Genomic DNA, 21720 nt, shown 5'->3' with positions numbered 1-21720 from the left:
ACGTGTAATTGTTCATCATAAAAAAAGAGGTTTGAATGTAATAAAAAAAAAGGTGTGGCCCGAACAACCCTAGGGCCCAAGTTCACGGAACCACACACAACGGGGCCTAACGACAAGGCGCGCGCACTCCTTTTTCTCCACCAGGAGGGGCCGGCCGACCCGCCTCAGAAACGGGCCAGCTTGCTATTTTAGCCCATCATCGGCCCAAAATTGGCTTCAGGAAACGTACTACTACTCATCAACTGCACCTTGATACAGAGCATCATCAAGCCCAACACGACAAAGTGACCCGATCCGTTTTTTTTTAGAGGGAAGTGGCCCGATCCTACTTTGTATCCATCTTCGTCAGGTTGTATCGATACTATCAATATCAACCGACGTTTCAGACAGGGCGGATCCAGCGCCTACTGCCGCTCGAATAATGGAGCCCCCTTAAGCCCCTTCATAATTTTAGAAAGAAGGAAGAACAGAAGGGAGGGAATGAAGATGAAGGAGAGGAAACCCCTACTAAGCTCACGGGCCGCATCCGCCACTGGTTTCAGACAGCCAAATTGAGCTCTAACAAAGATTAACCTTTTGCATTTGGCCATTTTTTACCCAACCGATCGAATTGGTGGTTGTTGGCGATCGATTTAAGTCGCTTCCATATATAAAACATCTCTAGCCGTGGTAGGTTTGTGCAATAACCAAACGTACGCCTCTTTGAGTTGACCACAGATTTCGTATTCTCCAAAGGATCAGATCCGCACACGTTTAATTCCTGCGTGTATATACTTGGCATTCAAATTCACAGGTTCGTTCTTGCGCAGCCGCACGTCCAGAGGCTAGGTCAACGCATGCCATGGGGCCACTGCAAGTGTGGGACGTCGCAGTCGATGATGCATGCATGGCGGGTACTAATTCTTGGAAGATCTTATTTTTAACGCAACCGGTTGAATTTTGGATCGACAAGCATGAATTCAATCAGGGTGAATTTGGATCGGCAATCTTTGTTTCAAACCTGTATACTGCTGCCTGCGCCAAAAAATCCACAATGATCTCTCCAGTTCCCAACAATTTTAACCCACAACACATGTGCAGTTGGCAATCAGCCATGGATGAATGCATTCATGACTGACTTTGTATGTAGCATATATCCGTAACCTCAACCAGGATGAACTGAATGTCTGAATCAAATCAAATGAATCAAAGTACCAGAAATTTCCTCTTTTTGTTGTCACTCTGGATGTCTGAATCGAAGAAACAGAAATTTCCTCATCGTGTTGTCACTCATCCTGTCTATCCTTTTTACAGTTTTGTTTTTGTTTGTGCTGATGGATCGTGTGTAATATATATTGTACATATGTACACACTAAACGTCAGAAATTTTTTCCAATAATCGTTCAGCCCTGAAATCAGAAAGACGAGCACGCAGCAAGCACAGATCAAGATGAAGCAGAAATTCTGTGTCCTCCTCCTCCTTTCTCTAAGCATGCACGGTTTCTTTCTCCTCCCATTGAACAAAAATTTGGAAAAAAGAAAACACGAGCAATAAATCTGGTAATAACAGCGGTCGTTGTTGCTGCAATAATCTGCAGCAGTCGATTAATCGCAGGAGTTCATCTTTTTCCTATGGGGAAATTTGGTCGGGTTGGTGATGGTGACGGATCGAATGCAAGAAACCGGACGATAGATAGGCTGCAGGGAGAGACGGTGGCGGCGGCGATCACCTCCTTTCCTCGCGCTGCGACGGGCTCCGCCAGAAACCGGCGCCCTGGAAGCTGGCCCAGACCTCCTCCTCGGCGTCGGCGAGGTCGTCGTGCTTGGGCAGCCCCGCCGGCGGCCAGTAGCAGAAGTCCATGGCGTCCCCGTTCCTGTCCTTGGCCGCCGCGGCGATCGCCTTGGGGGCGGCGTCCGAGGCGACGAGGTCCTCCAGCTCCTTCTTCTTGGCCTGCGCGGCGCGGGCCGCGCGGCGACGCCGCCTCCGGGCGCGGAGGGCGCGGCGGCAGAGCGCGGCGGGCACGCGCACCGCGGCGAGGACGACGAGCTCGACGACGGCGCAGGGGAAGCAGCAGCACACGGCGGCGCACTCGGCCGCCGTCCCGCCCGCAACCTCCCCGCACCGGGGCTGCTCCCGCGCGCGCCGCCGCTCCCGCTCCCGACGCGCCTCCACGGGCGGGGACCGACGCAGCCGCCGCTCCTCCTCCCGCGCCGCGGCGGGCGACGACGACGGCACCCCCGCCGACGCCGCCGACGCCGACGCGCACCGCCGGTGCAGGCGCCGCTGCTGCTGCTGGCCGTCGTGCGCCCTGGGCTCCGACATCGTCTGCGGCGATCGCGCTCTGCTGCCCGTCTCCATCGTCGTCGTCGTCGTGGTCACCGCCGCCGCCGCCGCCGACGCCGCCGTCAGAGACCGCGGCGCGGCGCCATCGCTGGCCTCTAGATTCGTGCGGGGGAGGGGGAACGGACGGCCGCCGGGGAGGGGAGTCGCATCCACGCAGGGCGGCGAGAGACGGCGGAGAGGCGGTTGCGGCATGCGCGTGGCGGTCGGGGCGTATATAAGCGGGTTCCGGGTCCCGTTTTGGTGGGGCCCACAAGATCCATCCGGGTTTCGCGGCTGGGAACCCGTTAGGCCGAAGGGGCGCCCGTCTCTAGTGGGGAGGGGGAGCTGACATGTGGGGCCACCCCTTCTTTTTAGTTCCTGCCTTGACAACACTAGGCACCTGATGTTAAAATTAGCTCCTGTGTCATTTTCTTTGCATGAAAAGCTTAGCATCAATCTCCATTACTTCTTCCTAACCCTAGTTACATAGAGGTTAGCAGAGCACCGTGTTTCGATCGACGGCGACTTCTTCATCAGGTATGTCACGTGCTATTTGTAAGCTCTGTTTGGATACAAAGGATTGTGATGCAGGAGAAAGTAGTCGATAGAGCAACCTCTCATCTCCGAATAGTATTTTGTGCATCTTGTTTATAAATTCTCCAGTCCCGAAATAACAATTTACATGTCTTGTTTATAAGTTCTCCGGTCCCTCTCCTTTGCTCCATGAATTTTGGATTTGCTCTTCTTCTACCTGATATATGAATGGATTTACAAATTTGATCGGATTTTATGGATTTGTTTGAAGCATGTAAAAAAGATGCTGGCTGGGGAGGGATTTGTTGACCTGCGCGCACGTTGCGATCATGGAGGTAAATAATTCGGGGGATCGATCGGACGTGGCGGCCACATACGTGATGGATTGACGTTGATCGATGCGCTATGTCTGGCCCGCAGAAGGACGACGGCGTCGGCGGCGCGCGCGGGCGGCCGGCGATGGTGGATGCCGGCGGGGCGCGGGAGATGGACTCGCCGCGGTTCCGCGCGATCCTGCGCGCCACGAGCGGTCGCCGGAAGCGCGCGCCCGACGTGAAGAGCTTCTCGCACGAGCTCAGCGCCGGCGCCGGCGTCCCGGCGATGCGCAAGATGGTGCGCGGCGGCGGGCTCGGCGGCGGCGGCGGCACTGGCACCGCCCCCGAGGAGTTCATCGGCGCCATCCGCACCAAGTTCATCCGCCTCAAGCAGGAGGTGGACAGCGAGCTGGGCGTCTTCGCCGGGGACCTCGTCGGCGTGCTGGAGCGCGGCGACCTGCCGGAGGACCGCCGCCTCGCGCTCGAGGACCTCCTCGTGGCGGCGCAGCGGTGCGCCGAGATGAGCCCCGAGGAGTTCTGGACCCGCTGCGAGGGCATCGTGCAGGGCCTCGACGACCGCCGCCAGGAGCTCCCCGCCGGGTTCCCCAAGCAGGACCACACGCGGATCCTCTTCATCCTCACGCGCTGCACCCGGCTGCTGCAGTTCCGGAAGGAGGCCGCCGCCGCCGGCTGCCGCTACGCCGGCGACGATGGCAGCTGCAGGCAGCACGTGCTCGGCCTGCATCAGCTCAGCGACCTGGGGCTCTTCCCGTCCCGCGCCGATGGCGGGGACCTCGGCCGGAACAGCACGTCCAGCCTCACCGAGCTCAAGGAGCGGCTCATCCGGAGGCGGATGCTCGAGCACAAGAACCTCACCGTCGACTTCTCCCCGGCGAGGATCTTCTCGTCCGGGGACGGAGCCGCCGGCGCTGCTGAGCAATCCCCCTCCGGAAAGATGGCGTCGTGGAAGAAGCTCCCTTCCCCCGCCGAGAAGAACAGGAGTGCCGGCGCAGGCGGCGGCGACGACGCCGCTCCTTCCGCCGACGAGAAGAAGAAGCCGGTCATCACCCGGCCGCAGGGCAAGCCGAGCGTGGACGAGATCGTGGAGCGCGTGGACGCGGCGAGCATCCACCCCGACGGGCTGTCGTGCCTGGCCGGCGGCGGTGGTGCGGCGGCGGTGAGCCTGGAGGTCCCGTCCCAGTTCCCGGCGGCGCAGCAGATCATCGTCGACGGCAAGCCGCGGATGATCTGCCGCATCTGCGACTTCGAGATCCCCATGGCGTGCGCCGAGGGCCACCTCGTGGTGTGCACGCTCGCCGACCGCTGCGACGCCAAGGGCCACACCGCCGACCAGCGCCTGCTAAGGATCGCCGACGTGATCGGCCGCGTGCTCGCCTGCTTCACCGGCGGCGGCGGCCGAGCGAGCACGTCGTCGTCCGAGTCCTCCAACCCCGACCACGACGCGCTGTCCCACCTGCTGGCCGTGCCGTCCGCCGAGCTCTTCTCGGAGGGCGCGTTGTCGCCGGCGCCGGCGCCGACGCCGGGGAGCCTGCCGCACTCGCCGCTGCTGACGCCACGCACGAGCCACGCCGAGTCGCAGCTGGCCCGGCACTTCCACGCCGGCGTCGGCGAGAACTTCCAGCAGATCGAGAGCCTCCTCGCCATTGCCCGCAGCATCGAGTGCATCAAGAGCTCCGACTACAACTCCCTCGAGGACCTCAGCTCCTTCCTCGAGGACCTCAACGCCGTCATCGACACCCGCAAGGTGGACGCCCTCGTCGTCGAGACGTTCGGCCGGAGGATCGCCAAGCTCTTGCAGTAACAACCTAGCTTTCCTCCATTGGAGTACCATCATTCCATGAATTCAGAAGGAAAATCGAGATCCTCCCATGAATGTTTTGCAGGGAGAAGTTCATGCAGCTGTGCGGGCAGATCGACGACATGAACGCCGGCGAGCAGCTGCACGCGATCGACGAGGAGGGGCCGACGGAGAACAGCAGCGTGAGCTCGAGGACGAGCCAGGCGCTGAACGGGAACGCCGCCGCCACCAAGTTCAAGGACCGGACGTCGATCGAGGACTTCGAGATCATCAAGCCCATCAGCCGCGGCGCCTTCGGCCGCGTCTTCCTGGCCAGGAAGCGCGTCACCGGCGACCTCTTTGCCATCAAGGTGCTCAAGAAGGCGGACATGATCCGGAAGAACGCCGTGGAGAGCATCCTTGCCGAGCGCGACATCCTCATCTCCGCGAGGAACCCCTTCGTCGTCAGGTTCTTCTACTCCTTCACCTGCAGGGAGAACCTGTACCTCGTCATGGAGTACCTCAATGGCGGGGACCTCTACTCCCTCCTCAGGAACCTCGGATGCCTCGACGAGGACATGGCCAGGACGTACATCGCCGAGCTTGTATGAGTTTGTTTGATGCCACCACCAATGGCATTTAACTTTTTTATCCTGTTGTTGATCCTGATGTCGTTTTGCTGCAATGTCTGAAAATTTACATCGATGATCGATGGCTTCGTTTCTGAAACAACACTGAATGTCCGAATAGGTTCTTGCATTGGAGTACCTGCATTCCATGAATGTGATCCACCGTGACCTGAAGCCTGACAACCTGTTGATCGGTCGTGATGGCCACATAAAGGTAATTGCTTTTTGAGGGTGTTCTCTCATTATCAGCCAACGAATGAATAATGTGCAGATTCAAACTGTTGGTTTGGATGATATGCAGCTGACCGATTTCGGGCTATCAAAAGTTGGCCTGATCAACAGCACGGACGACCTGTCAGGACCAGACGTGAGCAGCGTCCTCGTCGGCGACCATCAGCCGGCGGACGCGGAGCAGCGCGCGCAGCAGAGGCAGCAGCGGCAGAGGCAGACAGCCGTGGGCACGCCGGACTACCTGGCGCCGGAGATCCTGCTGGGCATGGCCCACGGTTCGTCATCGTCTGCTGAATCTTCTACTCGTAGCTTCAGTGCTTCTGCTTCATAGAGGGAAATGTGAAGTAAAATTCAGTGACATGGTCTGTTTGTTCTTTTTTCTCCCCAAATGCAGGTCCGACTGCAGATTGGTGGTCAGTTGGTATCATCCTCTTTGAGCTGCTTGTTGGGATTCCGCCTTTCAATGCCGAGCACCCTCAGGTAGTATGCATCATCTGTCGGAAATTTCCTGTTTCTGTTACACTCACTGTGGAGTGAATTTGAATTTGGAAGTCTGTTTATGACTGTGTGAGTAGAGTAGTTTCAGAAATACACGTATAATTTTCCCAAGATTTTTTCAAATACTGATATGATGTATTGGCACCAAATCTTCCTTTCCTCCCTAAATTTAATTGTAGTATACTACTCCTAAGTACCAGTTGTTTGTTGGGTCCACAATTTGTGGAGTTAATAATAAACTAATAGATTTAGTTCACATAGATGGTGGATCTAAAGTTGATAAGTTTCTGAAAAGAAAAAAGAGGAAGGGTTGTTTTTGTTTGGCAAACACAGATCATCAGGTTTTTCTTGAATTACATGAACAGACAATGCTTCTCTTATGTTTTTTCTGTCAACAATTATGTTGATTAACCAATAACAATATCGGTTGGCTGCAGATAATATTCGACAACATAATGAATCGAGAAATACCTTGGCCTCATGTACCGGAGGAACTGAGTTTTGAAGCGTATGATTTGATTGACAAGTAAGCCTAAAACAACATACAAGGTTTTACAAATTAATAATCATATGCGCATATTAGGTCTTCAGGCTGCAAATGTCATTTTGACTCATTCTCACTATATTAGGTTGCTTATGGAAAATCCAGTACAAAGATTAGGCGCCACCGGTGCTGGAGAGGTACACCCTTTTCTTGTTCTTCTTACTGTAACTTTTGCAAAGGACAAGTCTTGTGCATATGGTACTAACTGAAATATGCTATTAGAGCAGGTAAAGGCTCATCCGTTCTTCAAAGACATCAACTGGGACATGCTTGCCAGGCAAAAGGTTACTACTATGCTAAACGACAGTCACTACTTGCATGAAGATTCAGAAAGCTCAAGAAACTGCCTCCATCAGTCCCTTAATTTCTTACCTTCATCTTCTTTGTAGGTTGCATTCATCCCTTCTACAGATGATGAGTACGACACGAGCTACTTCGCCTGCCGCCACGCCTGGGGCACCGCCGACGAGCATGTCAATGCTCCCTGTAATGAGTATGACGACAGGAGCGAGACCAGCAGCATGAGCTGCTGCAGCAGCCCACACAGCTGTGACTACGAGGAAGATGTATGTGTGCCGGATCATAAGATGATCCCTCTTTTAATCAGTTTCCCCCTTTTCGATTGAGATGTCCAGGCCATTTTGTAGCTCTCAGCCTCATGAATTTACTTTGATTTCCTCGTGGAACATTCTCAGGGTGATGAATGTGGCAGTATGGAAGAATTTGGCGCGCCATTGTCGGTGAAGTATTCTTTCAGCAATTTCTCATTCAAGGTAACCAATTATCTGAAAATTTTCTTGTTGTGAATGAGTTCTTCAGCTTTATCTGGATTTTATAACCAACATTACATGATCTTTTCTTGATGACTGAATTTTCTTCCTTGTGTGACCTTGTTGCTAATGAGTTCTTCAGCTTTATCTGAATTTTACAACCAACATTACATGATCTTTTTCTTGATGACTGAATTTTCTTTTCCTTCCTTTTTGTGACCTGCAGAACATCTCACAGTTAGCGTCAATGAACTACGATCTGATAACAAAGCACAATGAGGACCCTTTACAGTCTTCGAAATCATGAGAGCACGGATTCACTAGAGCAGCATATCCCCCAGAAGCCACAAGGTAGGCAATGTCCCATTGCTGAATGATGTCAGCCACTGAACATTGAGTAGAACTAACACTAGACATGCTCTCTTCAGTTCTGTTAGTCAGGTACTGTACCTCTTCGCTAAGGTTCCGATCGATGATGTTGTGTAGCAATGAACCTGCACATTTCATCTGGAGCTTGCTCAGCCCAGTTAGTGAGCAGACTAGCATACATTTACATGGTGAAATGCATGCTTTGTTTCAAGAAAGAAAATACAAATGCATGCTGAATGACCAAGAAGAAGTAGTGGTGAGATGAAGCACAGTGCTAGTCACTGAGGCCAAGAAGATAGGATGGTATCATTCACTGTTCCAATCTCTGGCAAATGGTTGTAGATTGATATCCTTTTATTTGTAGAGAGATACCACACTAGATAGAACTTGTGATAGTCAGTGTTGAAGTGAAAACTTCATGTACAAAAGTAACCTGACATGTGATAGCAATTGAGAGGTTCTATCAGGTTGCAGCTTCAGTTCTCCTTTTTCAGAAATCAGAAGCCAGCCAGCTCAACCCAAACTTTTATCGCAAGAAGAATCTATCAGGAGACCTGAGACCCCAAGAATCCAGTCTCCCCTGCTTTTGGCACTTGTGCTCTGTCAATCTGTCTCTCTCGCAGTTCCCACACGTACGTGCCAAACAAAATGCGTATCAACTCTGAACACCAGAGAAACCACACCATTCGACCATCCTAATTAACTCTGCGTCGAGTTAGTTAAACTATTCAAATTTTGATCAAATATCAATCAAATCAGTAGATTTGCCGCCTCCAATTTTCTAAATATATTGCAGTAGAAATTAGCAGTCAAAATTGTGGACTAGAAAGGAAAGGAAAACAACCACGAAAAATGTAACACCCTAAATTTCCAATTTTGCAACTGAATAAAATTTATTAGAATTTTCCAGAATTTATTTGAACTTGTTTAAGGACTTAAGGATTTTCTGAGGTTTATTTGATTTCCTAGGCATTTAAATGCTTTTCTGAAATTTAATTAATGAATCATAGGTTTGCATTGATGCATTTATGCCGGTGCATTAATTTCTGTTGCTGAGTTCAAATTTCAGATTTGAATTCATTGCTTGAATCTCTTTTGAAAATGGGCAAAATTCCTCTTTTTCATCTTTTCTTCTTCTTGCAGCTTGGGCTTCTTCTTCTAGTCCGTCCAGCCTTCTTCTTCCAGCCCGCCGGCAGTAGCCAGCCTGCCAGCAACAGCAAGCCCAACACAGCGGTAGGTCGGCAGCCTAGTGCAGCTCGGCCCAGCTGCTGCTCCGCGCGCGATGTCGATGGCGCCCCACCTGAGTACGCTACCGCCGAGCCGCCGACGGATGGACCCTGCTTGTCATCACCATCCTCCCCTCGCGCTGCGTCCGACTTGGACCCAAGTCCTTGCCACACCTTGGTGCGCCTTCGATTCATGGCACGCAAGTCGAGGTTCATCGCCCCCTTTTAAACCCCGAGCCAACCCTCCGCGGTCACCTTTTGCTAAAAACCCTAGCGCACGCCAAGCCCTGTAGTGCTGCTGCTAGCTAAACCTAGCCGCTCACTCGCTGTCGTCGATCTGCGCCTCCGCCACCTTCACGTCACCGTGAGCCCCACCCAGAGCTTTGCATCGTGGTAAGGAAGCCCCATGTGCTACTCCTGATTGTTTCCGTGGCCTCCTTGGGGGTTGTAGCTCGCCGGAGCCGCCCCTTCGCTAGCTTCCGTTGCCAATCGCCGCCGCAACCTCAGCCACCCCTAGGATCACCCTAGCTTGCTTCACGTTGCTTCCAGCTCGCTCCCGAGCCGGTTCCTGAAGTTTTTGGTGGCCGGAAGCTCAAGTTCGAGCAACCTCCGACGAACTCCGCCGCTGAGCGTCGCCGCCCGCAGGCGTCTGCCGTCGCCTAGCGTCGCCAGTCGTCCGGTCTGGCTGAGACAGCTCAGATTGGGTCTGACTGGAGTCAACCGGTCAAGCGTACCGGTCAACCGCCGGTCAGCCGTGCCGCTTTTGCTTAAGAGCCCCTGTAGTTTCTTGTTTTTGCACCCGAGGTCTTGCCACTAGTCAACTGTACGTGAAGTCGTCGTCACTTTTGGAGTTCCGCTGCTATAATAAAGACTCATTTTGCTATTCGATTTAAAGACTTTCGGTCATGTAATAAATTTAATACTCTCTTTACGCTTTGGTACTGTTTATGGTATTTACTGAAGTCGTTGCATGTGCGAAACTTGATCCTAACGCACATAACTGATTTTACCTTTTAAAACCGGATCTCGTGACGGCAAATCAACATGATCGCAGAAGAGTGCCGAGTGAGTGCTCGGGTTTTGGACACAACTGAATCTTTCGATGGTCCCTCAATCTGATTTGAATTGTGCTATGACCACCCCAAACGGAGCCCTAATTCAAAAACACAACTGAGATAGCGATTGCATGGAACTTCTGACTTGCAAGGAAACAGATAGGCTTTTGATGGAACTACCATTCCTGTAGAGGTTGCAGGGCAGAATTGCCTATTGCGTTGACTCTGGAGCAATAGAAACATAGACGAAGATCTCCGAAAAGAAGAGACATTTTGCTGCACTGGAACCGGAACTGATCCCAGAATTCATTAGGACCTTAGTCTTCTTTCTTTCTTCTTTTCTTTTCTTCTCGACACTCCTTTTTTCATTTTTTTTCACATGTGTACGACATTTCTGCATGATGATCAGTATAAATTAGGTAGAACGGTAGAAGTCCGCCCTCCTGACTTTCTAAAAAGAGAGAGAAAAGAGTTCTCGGGTGTTCAGAAGAGCCAGCGTGCACGCAGCCGACGCAAGATCACACTTGCATCACCTCGGGGCTTGCGTCGAAAGTAAATTCATTGTCTCTTGTGCGTGGCGCCACATTGGGCTTTGTGACTTGGAGCCTACTAGGTTCCATCAATCCCTCAAGGGACACGCATACTAAAGCTGTGGTGTGCCACGTTATTCATCTTTTTTCTTGGTTCACATGTGTACCACATTTTGCATGATTAATAAAAGTTAAGTAGAATTTCCTTTAAAAAAAGAGAATAAAAGAAAATAGTGCTCGAGTGGAGCCAGAAGGATACGCATCAATCTCTCCGAGGATACGCATGTTAAAGTTAATATGTCGTGTATGTCTTGATATGTATTTGTGTTGTATGTTGGACGGTGTGCGGTGGCGGTTCATATAGCCTTACAGGCTTACACACTACATGTGTGTCTATACGTAGTTGAGGATCCCCAGAAGCAACTGCATTCCAGATGGCAGGCACATTGCGATATCGGTATGACCGTTTTATTACATCCCCCACTGGAGGAAAGCTTGCTGACAACGGAAAATCTCTGAGCATGGCATGACGACATGTCACATGTCTCTTAATTTGCTCTAGGCGTCCAGGCTACCACCAGCCAGGCGAGACGCGACGGCGGCTCACGCTTGCCGGCATGCGTCGGGCTCCGGCAACCGGACGGTGCGCCGCCGCATCGCGTGGGTAGGAGCCGGCAGCGCGAGGAGGGCGTCGCCGGTGCGCGGCGGCGGGCCGCGGCTGAGGCTGAGAAGCTCTTCGTCCACGCTGCCGCCGGCCGCGGCCACGGCGCCGCCGCTGATCGTCGTCGACGACGACGACCAGACCCGTCGCCGGTACTCCTCGTTGTTCGACGACGGCTCCACCACGTCGTCCGCGAACCGCACCTTCTTCATGGCCTTCTTCGTTCCGCGGGGGCGGCGCCGGCGCCGGTCCTTGTCTGCTCCTCCCTCGCCGACGATCTTGTCCTTCATGTTGGCCACCAGCCGGCGGTGGAGGTGGTAGGAGATGAGGATGATGCTCGTCGACACCGCGGCCACCGCTGCCAACCCCAGGCAGCTCCCCGCGCCGCTGCCGCTCCGCCCCATCGCCGTCAAGCCGCCGCCTTTCTGCTCTTCCACCACGCCACCACCAAAGCTTCAACGAAAGCTACTGCTACTCCGACCTGTTGGTTAGTTTATATAGGTCGGCCATGGAGGAAAGCATTCGAGAGGAGGGGTTTGAGACAGTCGATAAGGGCTGTGACGGAGGGAAGGCTGTTTTTAGAAGAAACAAAACGCATGGGGAAAGCTGTGTGAACCTGGTCCACGAGCCAAAAGCAGGGCTTACAAACTGCGGAACACGTGTCTCTTTAACCTCGTGACTTTGTGTCTAACCCGCGTGCTCCTTATTTACACATGGCAAGTCTAGAAAAGTAATCCAATCTGATGTGTTGATGAATATCGCAACGTATTTGAAGCTTATCTACAATGTTTGTTTCGACTCTCTTTTATTGTATATGGTAACATGTGAGAATATAAAAAAGCCATGCATCATTTTCTGGAAAAGTGTGACATAAAGATTGACAAAGTAGCTTTCAAAGGTATTGTCATGTAAATATGCTCCTAGTTGAATTATAAAAAGGATTAGTTATTTCTTTGGATAAAATGTGAATTTATGTAAAAAACACATGACTTACATATAAAATATGATTTTGGATAAAATATGAATTTGTCCTCTTTTACGTATAAAACCACATGTGCAAAAGAATATGCATGGCGATTTACATATAAAGCCATCATTTACTGAAAAAAGGTATCACAAAAAGATTAATAAAGTACCTTTGAAACTTGAGGCATATACATTGTTGTGTAAATAAGCTCTATATGAGATCTAAAAAGAACTAGCAGGACTTATTTTATGGAAAACCTAGAATAACGTGGATATACTGACTCATTTAATAACTCGTGGTTTATGTATATATTTGCGATAATTTTCTGCCGAACTATCTATTGATCCAATTTTAGTTATGTTTTGAGCAATGCACATGAACCATTTCTGAACTTCCAAACTTACTATCCTCGAAAGAAAAAGAAAATGTTCAGGCGAAGAAAGGTGGCACACAAACTTCTAGTCCATGGTTTCGGTCCACATGGACCAAGCCCACCAGTTCTCTGGAATCATTAGCAGTTTAGCACACGTATTCTCTTGAGGTGTGAGACAGAATGTGAAGCCCTTGGATAGCGTTGACCATGTTATTCCCGTGCAACAACTGACCATGTCGTTTTATTATGCTGGGCATCTTTTATTTGCTTGCGGACATCGTGCTCAATTACCTGTGTACTAATAATGCTGTTTATCGGTCGTTGCAAAAAAAAAAAAACTGGCTACGTTGCACTCTAATTAGCTGTTCACGATAATGTATCAATGAGTATCCTACTAAACACTAACAAATGCATCTCAAGTAAACAATGAAGGTGCTCTTAATTTTTTTTGTACAAATTTGTTTACGTGAGGATAATGAGGCGTGGCACATTCAAAACTCTAAGACACGCACACACATTCAAAACGTGGCTACAAGTGGACTTGTGACAAGTGAGAAGGGCTCATCATTCGTCTCTGTTCTTACGATTAATCTAGAAAATAAAAAGGATGTTGAAAGGAAATGAAGACCAAGGGGGAAGAAATGGTGTAGTCAATATTCTTGCCTTTATTTTTATGCACGATTGATTGAAGTTTTCTCGAGAGGGTGCATTAATGACGTATATACGCGTTTGATTAAAGTCATTCTTTTAAAAAATTTGCCGCACAACACTTACGCCAATCTCGGTAGAAGTTTCATGGGTATTAAATTTTATACCACATCAGTAATTTTGTTGACTTGGCAAGGTCTTTATGAGGAGAGAAAAGGAGAGTTTCATCATATATGAGAGGAATTTCATCCCCGTGACACTCAACAGGCACAATTACCTAGTTCCTAAACTTGGTAACAATGCAATAAAACTATGCATTGAGACTAGCCTTACCAATCTCAGTGCTTAGTTTTATCACACTATTACCAAGACTGCCATGTCCGCTTTTCAATGAAATGAAATTGTCACTCTCAGTATAAAGTTTCATTGCACAATTTCATAAACAGACTGCAGCATTTAATTCTTCAATAATGTTATGATCAAATGTGTCATGGGTTGAAATGAAAATGATCTCAGTGGGTGTTTCATCCAGTTTCATGATCTTGGTAACTGTGCCGGAGGAGTGCCATGATCATAAAACTCTATTATTCTCTCTCCTCATAAAAATACTGCATGAAACCCCTCATGACATCTCTATTGAGACTGACCTTACACCACCCAACATGCACGTACACACGTGCGTGTGTTTGGAATGTATTGGAAGAACGTAGACCCTTATTAATTTATCAAAAAAAAACATATGCATGCATATGTATTTTTAGTCATTGAACAGGAACACTGACCTTAAGATTAATTCGAGCCAGTATATAAAACGAATCAAAGTGACGGTATGGTGCCCCATTACAAAATTCATAAGCGCCTTTCAAAAAAATATATTCATAAGCAAGGCCTGTAATAAGAAGATGAACAAAACAATCAAGTCGTTGCTATATTACCAAGGACACCACCAAGTCCCAAGAACTATCTGCGGTTACTTTTCTTAAAATGGAAATTTACGTCTTGTTGTTTATTAAGTGCTCAGTCCTTGCTCCATGCTATGAAACTCTCGATCACGATCAGCAATGTTTGTGTCATCTTTTCCTATTCAGACTAAGTTCGTGCCTGTACGTTGCTACGGACAATACAAATTATAGATAAATGGCATTCTAATCTTATTGGCAAGCAATCAAATTAGTAGGCAATGTAAACATATATGCATTACATCTATATTTATGTCCATGCGCTTGCCACGAGAGAGAAAAAAGATTTCAATGTAATACTACGAACGTGAAAAACATGGTGTTTTGAACAATAGGTTCTACCTGATCTTAGCAACATAATGTTTTGAGCTACAAAGAGTATTAATTTTAATGGCATTACCAAACAAGAATGAACAATGAACACTAAACACACAGTTGAGACAATGCCATAAATATAATTTCTTCATTATGCATAATAGAACATACAGCGCCTAATGCACACATAATTTGTACACAATGAAGCTTAATGGAAACACCTGATCATACAATTGTCCTGCATATGAGAACATATAAACTTTATATATAGAATAGGAACTCACTGCAGCATATGCCACAATACATGATCGGAAGGTTTCTTGAGTTCTTAAGTGCCATACAGTGAATCAGTGAGACAACGGCTGGCATCCCAAAATAGATGCAGAGGATAATTTTCCGCATGTTCAGTCCTCCCTGAGCATGTGTAATGTCATCACGGTTTGCATCATTGACCATTACAAGAGAGCCTTGTGGCATGGTACCAAGACATTGGAGTGCTTAGAAATATTTAGAGAAACATTAGGTCACCAGCACTTGAGCTTTTCACCGTAGTTGGAAACCATTAAATCCTAATTCTCAACAACCCTTGCAAAAATAGCTTTACATAGTTTTTTTTTCTAGAAAAAAATAGCCAATATATTCAGACAGCACATCTGCAATGGCAAGTAAAAGGACATGGCCATTTGAGTATAAGGTTAAAAACAACATCAGAATTGGGCATAATATCGCACATGTACTATAACTTAAATAGCTAATTTCATGTTTTGACTACATTGTATGGCCCAAGAACAATCCTTCCCTACGAGGCGAAGCAAACAACATGACAGGTAGCATATAACTAAGCTCAAATCATGGCCTATTGCACTTTTCCCCAGCTCAATTTCTATGTGGATTCTCACAATTTAACTAACCACACAGATGTAACAGCAAAACTATAACAAGTCATGAGGCAACTAATCTCACATTATGGTTAACTATTCAACAATTCAAGGCCACCATTCTTTGCACTAACTTAGCAAAAAGAGACCAAATAACCATTATGCGTTCCACAAGAACCGATTTAATCAAATAATCAACATATTGACATTCCAAATAGATGAACTTTGTACAAAAGAAAACTTACTTGATTAGTTAATTAATTTTAGGCTACAGTTTTTTTGGCCAACTGGTCTTCTTTTTATGCTTCAGATTTGCACCAAAAACTCAGTTTATAAGCCTTAACTCCTGCAAAGAAAACCAACAAATTGCTGGTTATTCAGAACACTTTTTCAGAACTAAGTGGCTAATATAATTTCCATCCATGGGTGCTTCCTGAACTAACTCACACTTGAACAGTGGCTATACAATTTTACTTGGTAAGCATAAGTACTAAGCCGGCAGTACCTAACTATTTTTTCCCATGTAAATAACATTTGCGAAGGTGGAGGAAGCACACATCAACAGGGGCTAATTGAACTAATATATCTATACTATTTCGAAAGATATCATTACGTCTACTATTGCACCACACATGAGTGTGATACATAAAAAATACAGCATGCTCAATGTTGCCCAGCTGACTGAAAACCAAATAATCAGAGAGTTATGAAGCACATGTTCAGAGTGTAAAAGACAACAATTCACCAAAAAATCATCGGTACTTCATAATAGGATCTATCTGAGATATAAGCATTTAGACGTGAACGCTCAGTATAGGATAGCCTTTTGGTATAGCAAAATTAAAAAACCCTCAAGAGAGTATAAGAATTTTTTCTGTCATTGTCCAAGAGATAATTAATTCAGAATTTTTTGGATTCTGGTTCAAACATTCAGATATTTGAGAGGAAACTTTCCAGGTTTCAGTTCTTTACAAATCCATAAGCAATTCAGAACTGAAAAAACAATAGTCATTCCACTAAAAAAGAACAAAAAAAAACACAGTACACATTCCCTTGCCCTGTCTTTTTTCACTGCTATATTCCTATCCAGATGTTTGCACATGCCAAAGCTGCTCATCTTGATGCCCCATAAGAGCAAAATCAGAAAAACAAAAATCAGGTCTGTATATATAAGCTACATCGAACTAAAGACTCGATCCAAGAAACCCAAATTGATCCCTGTGTAAGAACTACAAGAGTTACTCGACCTTGAACTGAAAAACTCCATAATATTAAGAACTGTGAAGGATGTTGAATACCCCCTACATTGGGAGAGCATGATAGTTTAGCCACAGCAATCTGCATATATTTAATTATCATCCATATCAAACGTATTTGCAACCTATGCTACAGCGCACAACAGTATGACATGCTCAAAGATCCTTGAACATGCATGCCATCATATAATATCTCTGCTATGGTTTTACGCCAACAAGAGGAGCATGAAACAAACATGGTGTTTTGAGATGATGAGGCACTATGGCGACATTCCGTAATGTAAATCAAACAATCAAAATGCAGGTCTATATAAAACAAAGCTATGTTTCATATTTGCACAATAATATATAACACAGGGCATTGTTTTCTTAAAGCTATATAGCTCTATATGAGCAGTTTTGTTAGTGAAGCAGTCCGGAAGAAGTATTTCAGTTGGTGAAGAGCATGTGCATATGCTGAAGTAGTATTTTAGTTAGTGAACTGTACGTGAATATAGTGAAGTAGTATTTCAGTTGGTGAAGCAGTCTGGAATATGAAGTGTTTCACCTCAGACCATGCCATTCCTCTTCCCCAAAAAAGTCCTGGGCACCTTTCCAGTATAATACATGAACAATTTTAGGGCTCTCTGATTTTATATTTTTAACACATGCCCTGAATAAAAGCCTGAGCATTTATCTACAGTGAATTTTAGCCTTCCTAAGCATGCAAAATAGTCTGTTGCACAATAGAATCACTATTTCATCAATCAGGTGTCTTGCCAAAATAACAGTATATCACTTTGGTATATAACTATTGATTAGGCATATACTTCCAAAAATCTACTTTGGTTTTGATATGACAGGGAAATCAATGCAATTATTTACAAAAAGAAACATTTTAAAATGATGGAGACATGGAGTGGTAGGGGAAATGGCTCCATCTGAAGATTTCAAAGATAAATAAAATGATAATGCAGGCAAGGGAGAGCCTCACCATTCTGCTGGTCCGTTCCAATCCAGAGCAAATGGAAATGCCATGTGATGAGGAAAATACACCACTACCACAGGCAACAAATACATGGGGGCAGGGCACATGCCACAACTCAGAATTTAGGCCTTTGTGCTCTTGCGCTTCTGAAAAGCCAAAAGCATGTGGAGCTATCAATCAGACTCAAAGCCTCCCAGCTCTAGTCAAAGTAGCTAGGACCTCTGCCATTTGTACTCTAAATATCTATATTTATCTTAATACTACATTAGCATGACAAGGGGAAAGAAAAAGTGCAGATCGATGGTCACTCCTTGAGCTCAGTGGTTGCAGCAATCTCTCACTCTCCTGCTAATTTATTTCTCAGCCCAGTTAGGGAGTAGCTCATGAACAAATGCGATGTACTCCAGCACAACTTCTTGTGTAGGCATAGCACCAAGCTTATGCCAAGCATTCCTGGCATATTGAGATCACAAATATGCATTATAAACTAAACTGACTTTTCAAAATTAATAACAGCAAAACAAGAGTAGTATGATGCCAATATAAGAGTAGATATATCAGTTCAAGTGCTTGCTGTTATTCCGAAACACAGCGCCAAGGGATATCTTTCACACTAAAATATTTAAGCATTGCAGAAGAGCTATGCAGTGTGATGATCAGGAGTTCAGGACATGCTTTGGATGCAGAGCAAAGACACTGAATCAAAGTAAATCCATGCTCAGGTGATATTTCATACATATTTCATCTTCTGACAACACAAGAGATAAAAAGACATTATGCAGCCCAAAAAACATATCTGCAAGCCTCCCAACTGAACCAAGAGCAAGAGCAATGTCAAGCATTCACCTGTGCAAATCCCGTCGGCGCACTTGGAGCAATCACGGCCAGGGGTAAAGCTGCAAGCGCCGCCAAATTAAACACTATCAAATAAAATTAAACAGTGTAGGGGCACTCACGATTGGAAAGGGATGGGAGGCAGGAGGTGGAGCCCCAGCGCGTGATTGACGAGAGATCAGGAAAGGGCGGATGGACCTTGCCGGCATGTCCGTGGATCAGATGACGCCGAGCGCTGCAGCGGGGACGAGGGGAACGAGGATGCAGCGGGTGGAGCTCTAGAGATGGCGGCGCATCGAAAGTAAACTAGAAAAAAAAATTAAGAAAAAAGGAGTAACAAAAAAAGAGGACATCGAAAGAGTTCTGATGTGCCTCCCAATATAATGGGCCTCACAGCAAGGACAGCGAGCGAGCGAGCGAGCGAACGGCCCAGTTCCATAATGCTGGCCCGCTTTTACTTGGACGGTCCCGCATCTCAGCCGAAAAATCTCGCTGGGCCAGGCAGGAAGTCATGGACTCCGTTGACTAGTACTAGTAGCTGCAAGCAATGGGCCCACCCATGGCTACGTGGGTGGACACGTCGGCGCCCACGTGTCGGGCGGCGCTTGCATGCATGCGCCGCGTCCATCACGCTGCGGCTCTCTGCTCGCTCGCCCATCGTGGCTCCAGTCACCAGTCTTATCGGCATTAACCACCTCGCCCCGCCGGCCGCCGTCGCCGCGCCCGCGTTCCCATCCAGCTCACAGCTGGTAGCTATGCCGCCGGCGGCTACCACCTTTACAAATAGCAGCGGCCTAGGCCGACGTACCGCCAGTCGTCGTCGCCGGCCGGTCAATTGATATCGTCTAGCTGCTTCAGCTTCACCGATCTGGGTGCCCTATTCTAAAGAGAGATGGGTTTGGGGCAGCTGGTGTACGGGCTGGTGTTCGTGGCCGTCGCCGGCGCCTTCTTCCTCGCACTCTATCTCTACCTGGCGCCGCTGCTCTACCTCACCTCCAACCAAGGTAATAAATAGCGAATAGCGGATTGGTAGCGGATTGCGGATAGCGAGCGATATTGCGGATGATAAGTTCCAATAGCGACACCTAATAATCTCACATAATTTTAATTATATATATCAGGAATGATAAGTATAAATAGATATTTAATTGCATACAAACCACTGATGTCTCACATGCTTAAATTAAGAGTGTAAGATGGTGAAGGTTCACGAGGATCAGGAGGAGCGCGAGTACCTGACTACCGGCGGCAGCGGGCAACCAACACGAGTGGCGGTAGCGTGTTCTGGATGGCGAGGTCGAATGGCCGATGGGGATGCATTGGTGGAGTCTGTGTGGGTGGGCTGGGCTATTAGGATTTTTTTTCCATACTATTGCGGTCTGCTACCACCACTATTGCGACTCGCTATAGCGCAATTGCGGTCGTAAACTTCTAAACCGCAACCGCCCGTGGTAGCAATAGCGGTAATAGGACGTTACCACTATTGTGGTCGCTACCGCCGCTATTTAGTACCTTACCTCCAACAGCTATCTACATATGTGCGATCGACGGCCTCATCAGCTCGATCGATCGTTCGCGGAATGCAGATTGACGACTGCAATCGGCTGTTTCTCTTCGATCGCAAAAGCTGCTGGAAGCCTGGAACTGGAACACAGGAAGTTCCGTTTCAGAGAATTCGAGAGCAGCACAGTGGTGATGGTGAGTTCCCAATTTTTAACGGATCACATTTCACATACAGTATATATTTACGTCCCTTTGTTTTCACTTTTGAGCATGGATAATTAATCTTAATTTGCAGTCCATTAGTTCCAATCATGATTCTTAAGATATGTATAGCCTAGCCCTATTATTACAATTCAGTAAATGAACTATCTTGTTCCCTAGCTAACAAGTGAGCCGGTAAAATACAGGAGAAGCACATCGACTCCGGCGACCGTACGTTCTCCGCGATTCCGCCACACGTGGTACGAGCGACGGAAACCGAGCTACCATCGGCAACAGCAAAGACAGTTCCTGATGCCTCCTCCTCCCAGCCAGCAATGTAAGTTAAGAGAAGACCGGCCAGCTATGTACACCGGCCGATCGATCGTCTGGGGGACAGATTGTTGTGTAATGGAAGTGCTGGCACGATGCTTGTGCCTTTTCTAAATAAGGAGCCAGGCCATCCATGCTTTTTCTAAGCTCATGTTAATTACCTTGGATGATCACTTTATCACTTTGCTGGCATGAATATGTTCTTGACATGTCTTACTCTTATAGACTTCAGCACATTGCACTCTAGCAATCAAGAGAATTACGTACGTTTCCCTCAACACATTAAGGTTCTTCCTGCCTAGACATGTGCTGTAGGAGAATGCACAAGGTAGCTAACTTCAATGCATGACCATGCATAAATAACAAGTTACTCTCAGAAAGGCGGTAAATGACAATACTTGACTACTATAAAAGCAATCGAACGAAAGGAGCATCACACTCCCACTAAAGCCAAGCTAAGCCATTAGTATCGATGCTGTGTGGGTCAGAACTTCTAGCTCTCACATGTTGTCACCTAGGATTGAGAGACATTGGCAAGTTTGGGGAACCGAGAAAACAAGAATCTGGTAAGAGAATCGTAGCCCCTAGTTAGTTCATCATCCTAAACTTTTCATTTCAGCTAGGTTAGGTAGCGAAAAAATAAACACAACACGGGGATGATACTACGATAGATGCATGAGAAAATTGCAAGAAGTCTGATCGTATTTGCTGCTTTGCGTTATTTTCAGCTGGAGTTGCTCGTGGAGCGGTCTGTGATCCCTACTCTGATCGGCGTCCCAGCAAACTCGATCGTATACACTATTGCTTTTTTGTCACTCTAACAGGGCCTTCATCAGCAAATCGATGGTGCATGGCTTGAGTGTTCGCATGACCCACCCCCATTGCTTAATAACAACCCCCATTGTTATGACTTGATTTACCCTATGAAAACGGAGAGATGTAAAACAAATCAAAGTCTACTTATACCTAATTAAACAATGTTTCAAAATGGTACATGGCAAACCGCCTTCCCTATAAATACAATTGCA

At 47.5% G+C, this 21720-nt stretch overlaps 3 protein-coding genes and 1 long non-coding RNA gene across 10 annotated transcripts; 1 reads left to right on the top strand and 3 right to left on the bottom strand.

Annotated features, from left to right (window-relative positions):
• Positions 1-1325: 1325 nt before the first annotated feature.
• On the bottom strand, positions 1326-2519 carry LOC117849385 (uncharacterized). Its single transcript, XM_072292907.1, has one exon. It carries the CDS (start codon positions 2513-2515, stop codon positions 1706-1708), a length of 810 nt encoding a protein of 269 aa, XP_072149008.1. The 5' UTR covers positions 2516-2519; the 3' UTR covers positions 1326-1705.
• On the top strand, positions 2465-8468 carry LOC117847296 (probable serine/threonine protein kinase IRE). Of its 4 annotated transcripts, XM_034728481.2 has the most exons (14): positions 2468-2839; positions 3108-3171; positions 3257-4968; positions 5055-5553; positions 5699-5791; positions 5879-6083; positions 6203-6288; positions 6744-6832; positions 6936-6987; positions 7078-7134; positions 7240-7416; positions 7546-7623; positions 7847-7971; positions 8049-8468. In XM_034728481.2, exons 2-13 carry the CDS (start codon positions 3166-3168, stop codon positions 7925-7927), a joined length of 3135 nt encoding a protein of 1044 aa, XP_034584372.1. In that variant the 5' UTR covers positions 2468-2839; positions 3108-3165; the 3' UTR covers positions 7928-7971; positions 8049-8468. The 4 variants fall into 4 exon arrangements, with proteins under 4 accessions (XP_034584373.1, XP_034584372.1, XP_034584369.1 ...); XM_034728478.2 differs by having other exon boundaries at positions 3108-4968; XM_034728480.2 differs by having other exon boundaries at positions 2468-3171.
• A 2647-nt stretch (positions 8469-11115) lies between these two features.
• LOC117850912 (uncharacterized) lies at positions 11116-12254 on the bottom strand. The gene has a single exon (XM_034732799.2). The coding sequence runs from the start codon at positions 11863-11865 to the stop codon at positions 11404-11406; it is 462 nt and encodes a 153-aa protein (XP_034588690.1). The 5' UTR covers positions 11866-12254; the 3' UTR covers positions 11116-11403.
• A 2712-nt stretch (positions 12255-14966) lies between these two features.
• On the bottom strand, positions 14967-19023 carry LOC117846836 (uncharacterized). Of its 4 annotated transcripts, XR_011897924.1 has the most exons (5): positions 18781-19017; positions 18671-18720; positions 17831-18277; positions 15847-15947; positions 14967-15376 (listed from the first exon to the last, which is right to left on the bottom strand). It is a non-coding gene; the product is annotated as an uncharacterized lncRNA (long non-coding RNA). The 4 variants fall into 4 exon arrangements; XR_011897923.1 differs by having other exon boundaries at positions 15847-18277; positions 18781-19023; XR_011897922.1 differs by having other exon boundaries at positions 14967-15947; positions 18781-19016.
• Positions 19024-21720: the final 2697 nt, after the last annotated feature.

This window comes from Setaria viridis, chromosome 3, assembly GCF_005286985.2.
Source record: "Setaria viridis chromosome 3, Setaria_viridis_v4.0, whole genome shotgun sequence".
NCBI classification, from domain to species: Eukaryota; Viridiplantae; Streptophyta; class Magnoliopsida; order Poales; family Poaceae; genus Setaria; species Setaria viridis.
Note: the sequence above shows the minus strand (reverse complement) of the source record. Positions and strands in the feature narration are given on the sequence as shown.

Excerpts from the sequence above, each read along its gene's own strand:
- LOC117849385 (XM_072292907.1), bottom strand. The coding sequence starts at position 2,515 with ATGCCGCAACCGCCTCTCCGCCGTCTCTCGCCGCCCTGCGTGGATGCG.
- LOC117847296 (XM_034728478.2), top strand. The coding sequence starts at position 3,242 with ATGTCTGGCCCGCAGAAGGACGACGGCGTCGGCGGCGCGCGCGGGCGG. Across the intron at positions 6,289-6,743 it reads TCAATGCCGAGCACCCTCAG|ATAATATTCGACAACATAAT; the intron begins GTAGTATGCATC and ends GGTTGGCTGCAG. Across the intron at positions 6,988-7,077 it reads GCGCCACCGGTGCTGGAGAG|GTAAAGGCTCATCCGTTCTT; the intron begins GTACACCCTTTT and ends CTATTAGAGCAG.
- LOC117850912 (XM_034732799.2), bottom strand. The coding sequence starts at position 11,865 with ATGGGGCGGAGCGGCAGCGGCGCGGGGAGCTGCCTGGGGTTGGCAGCG.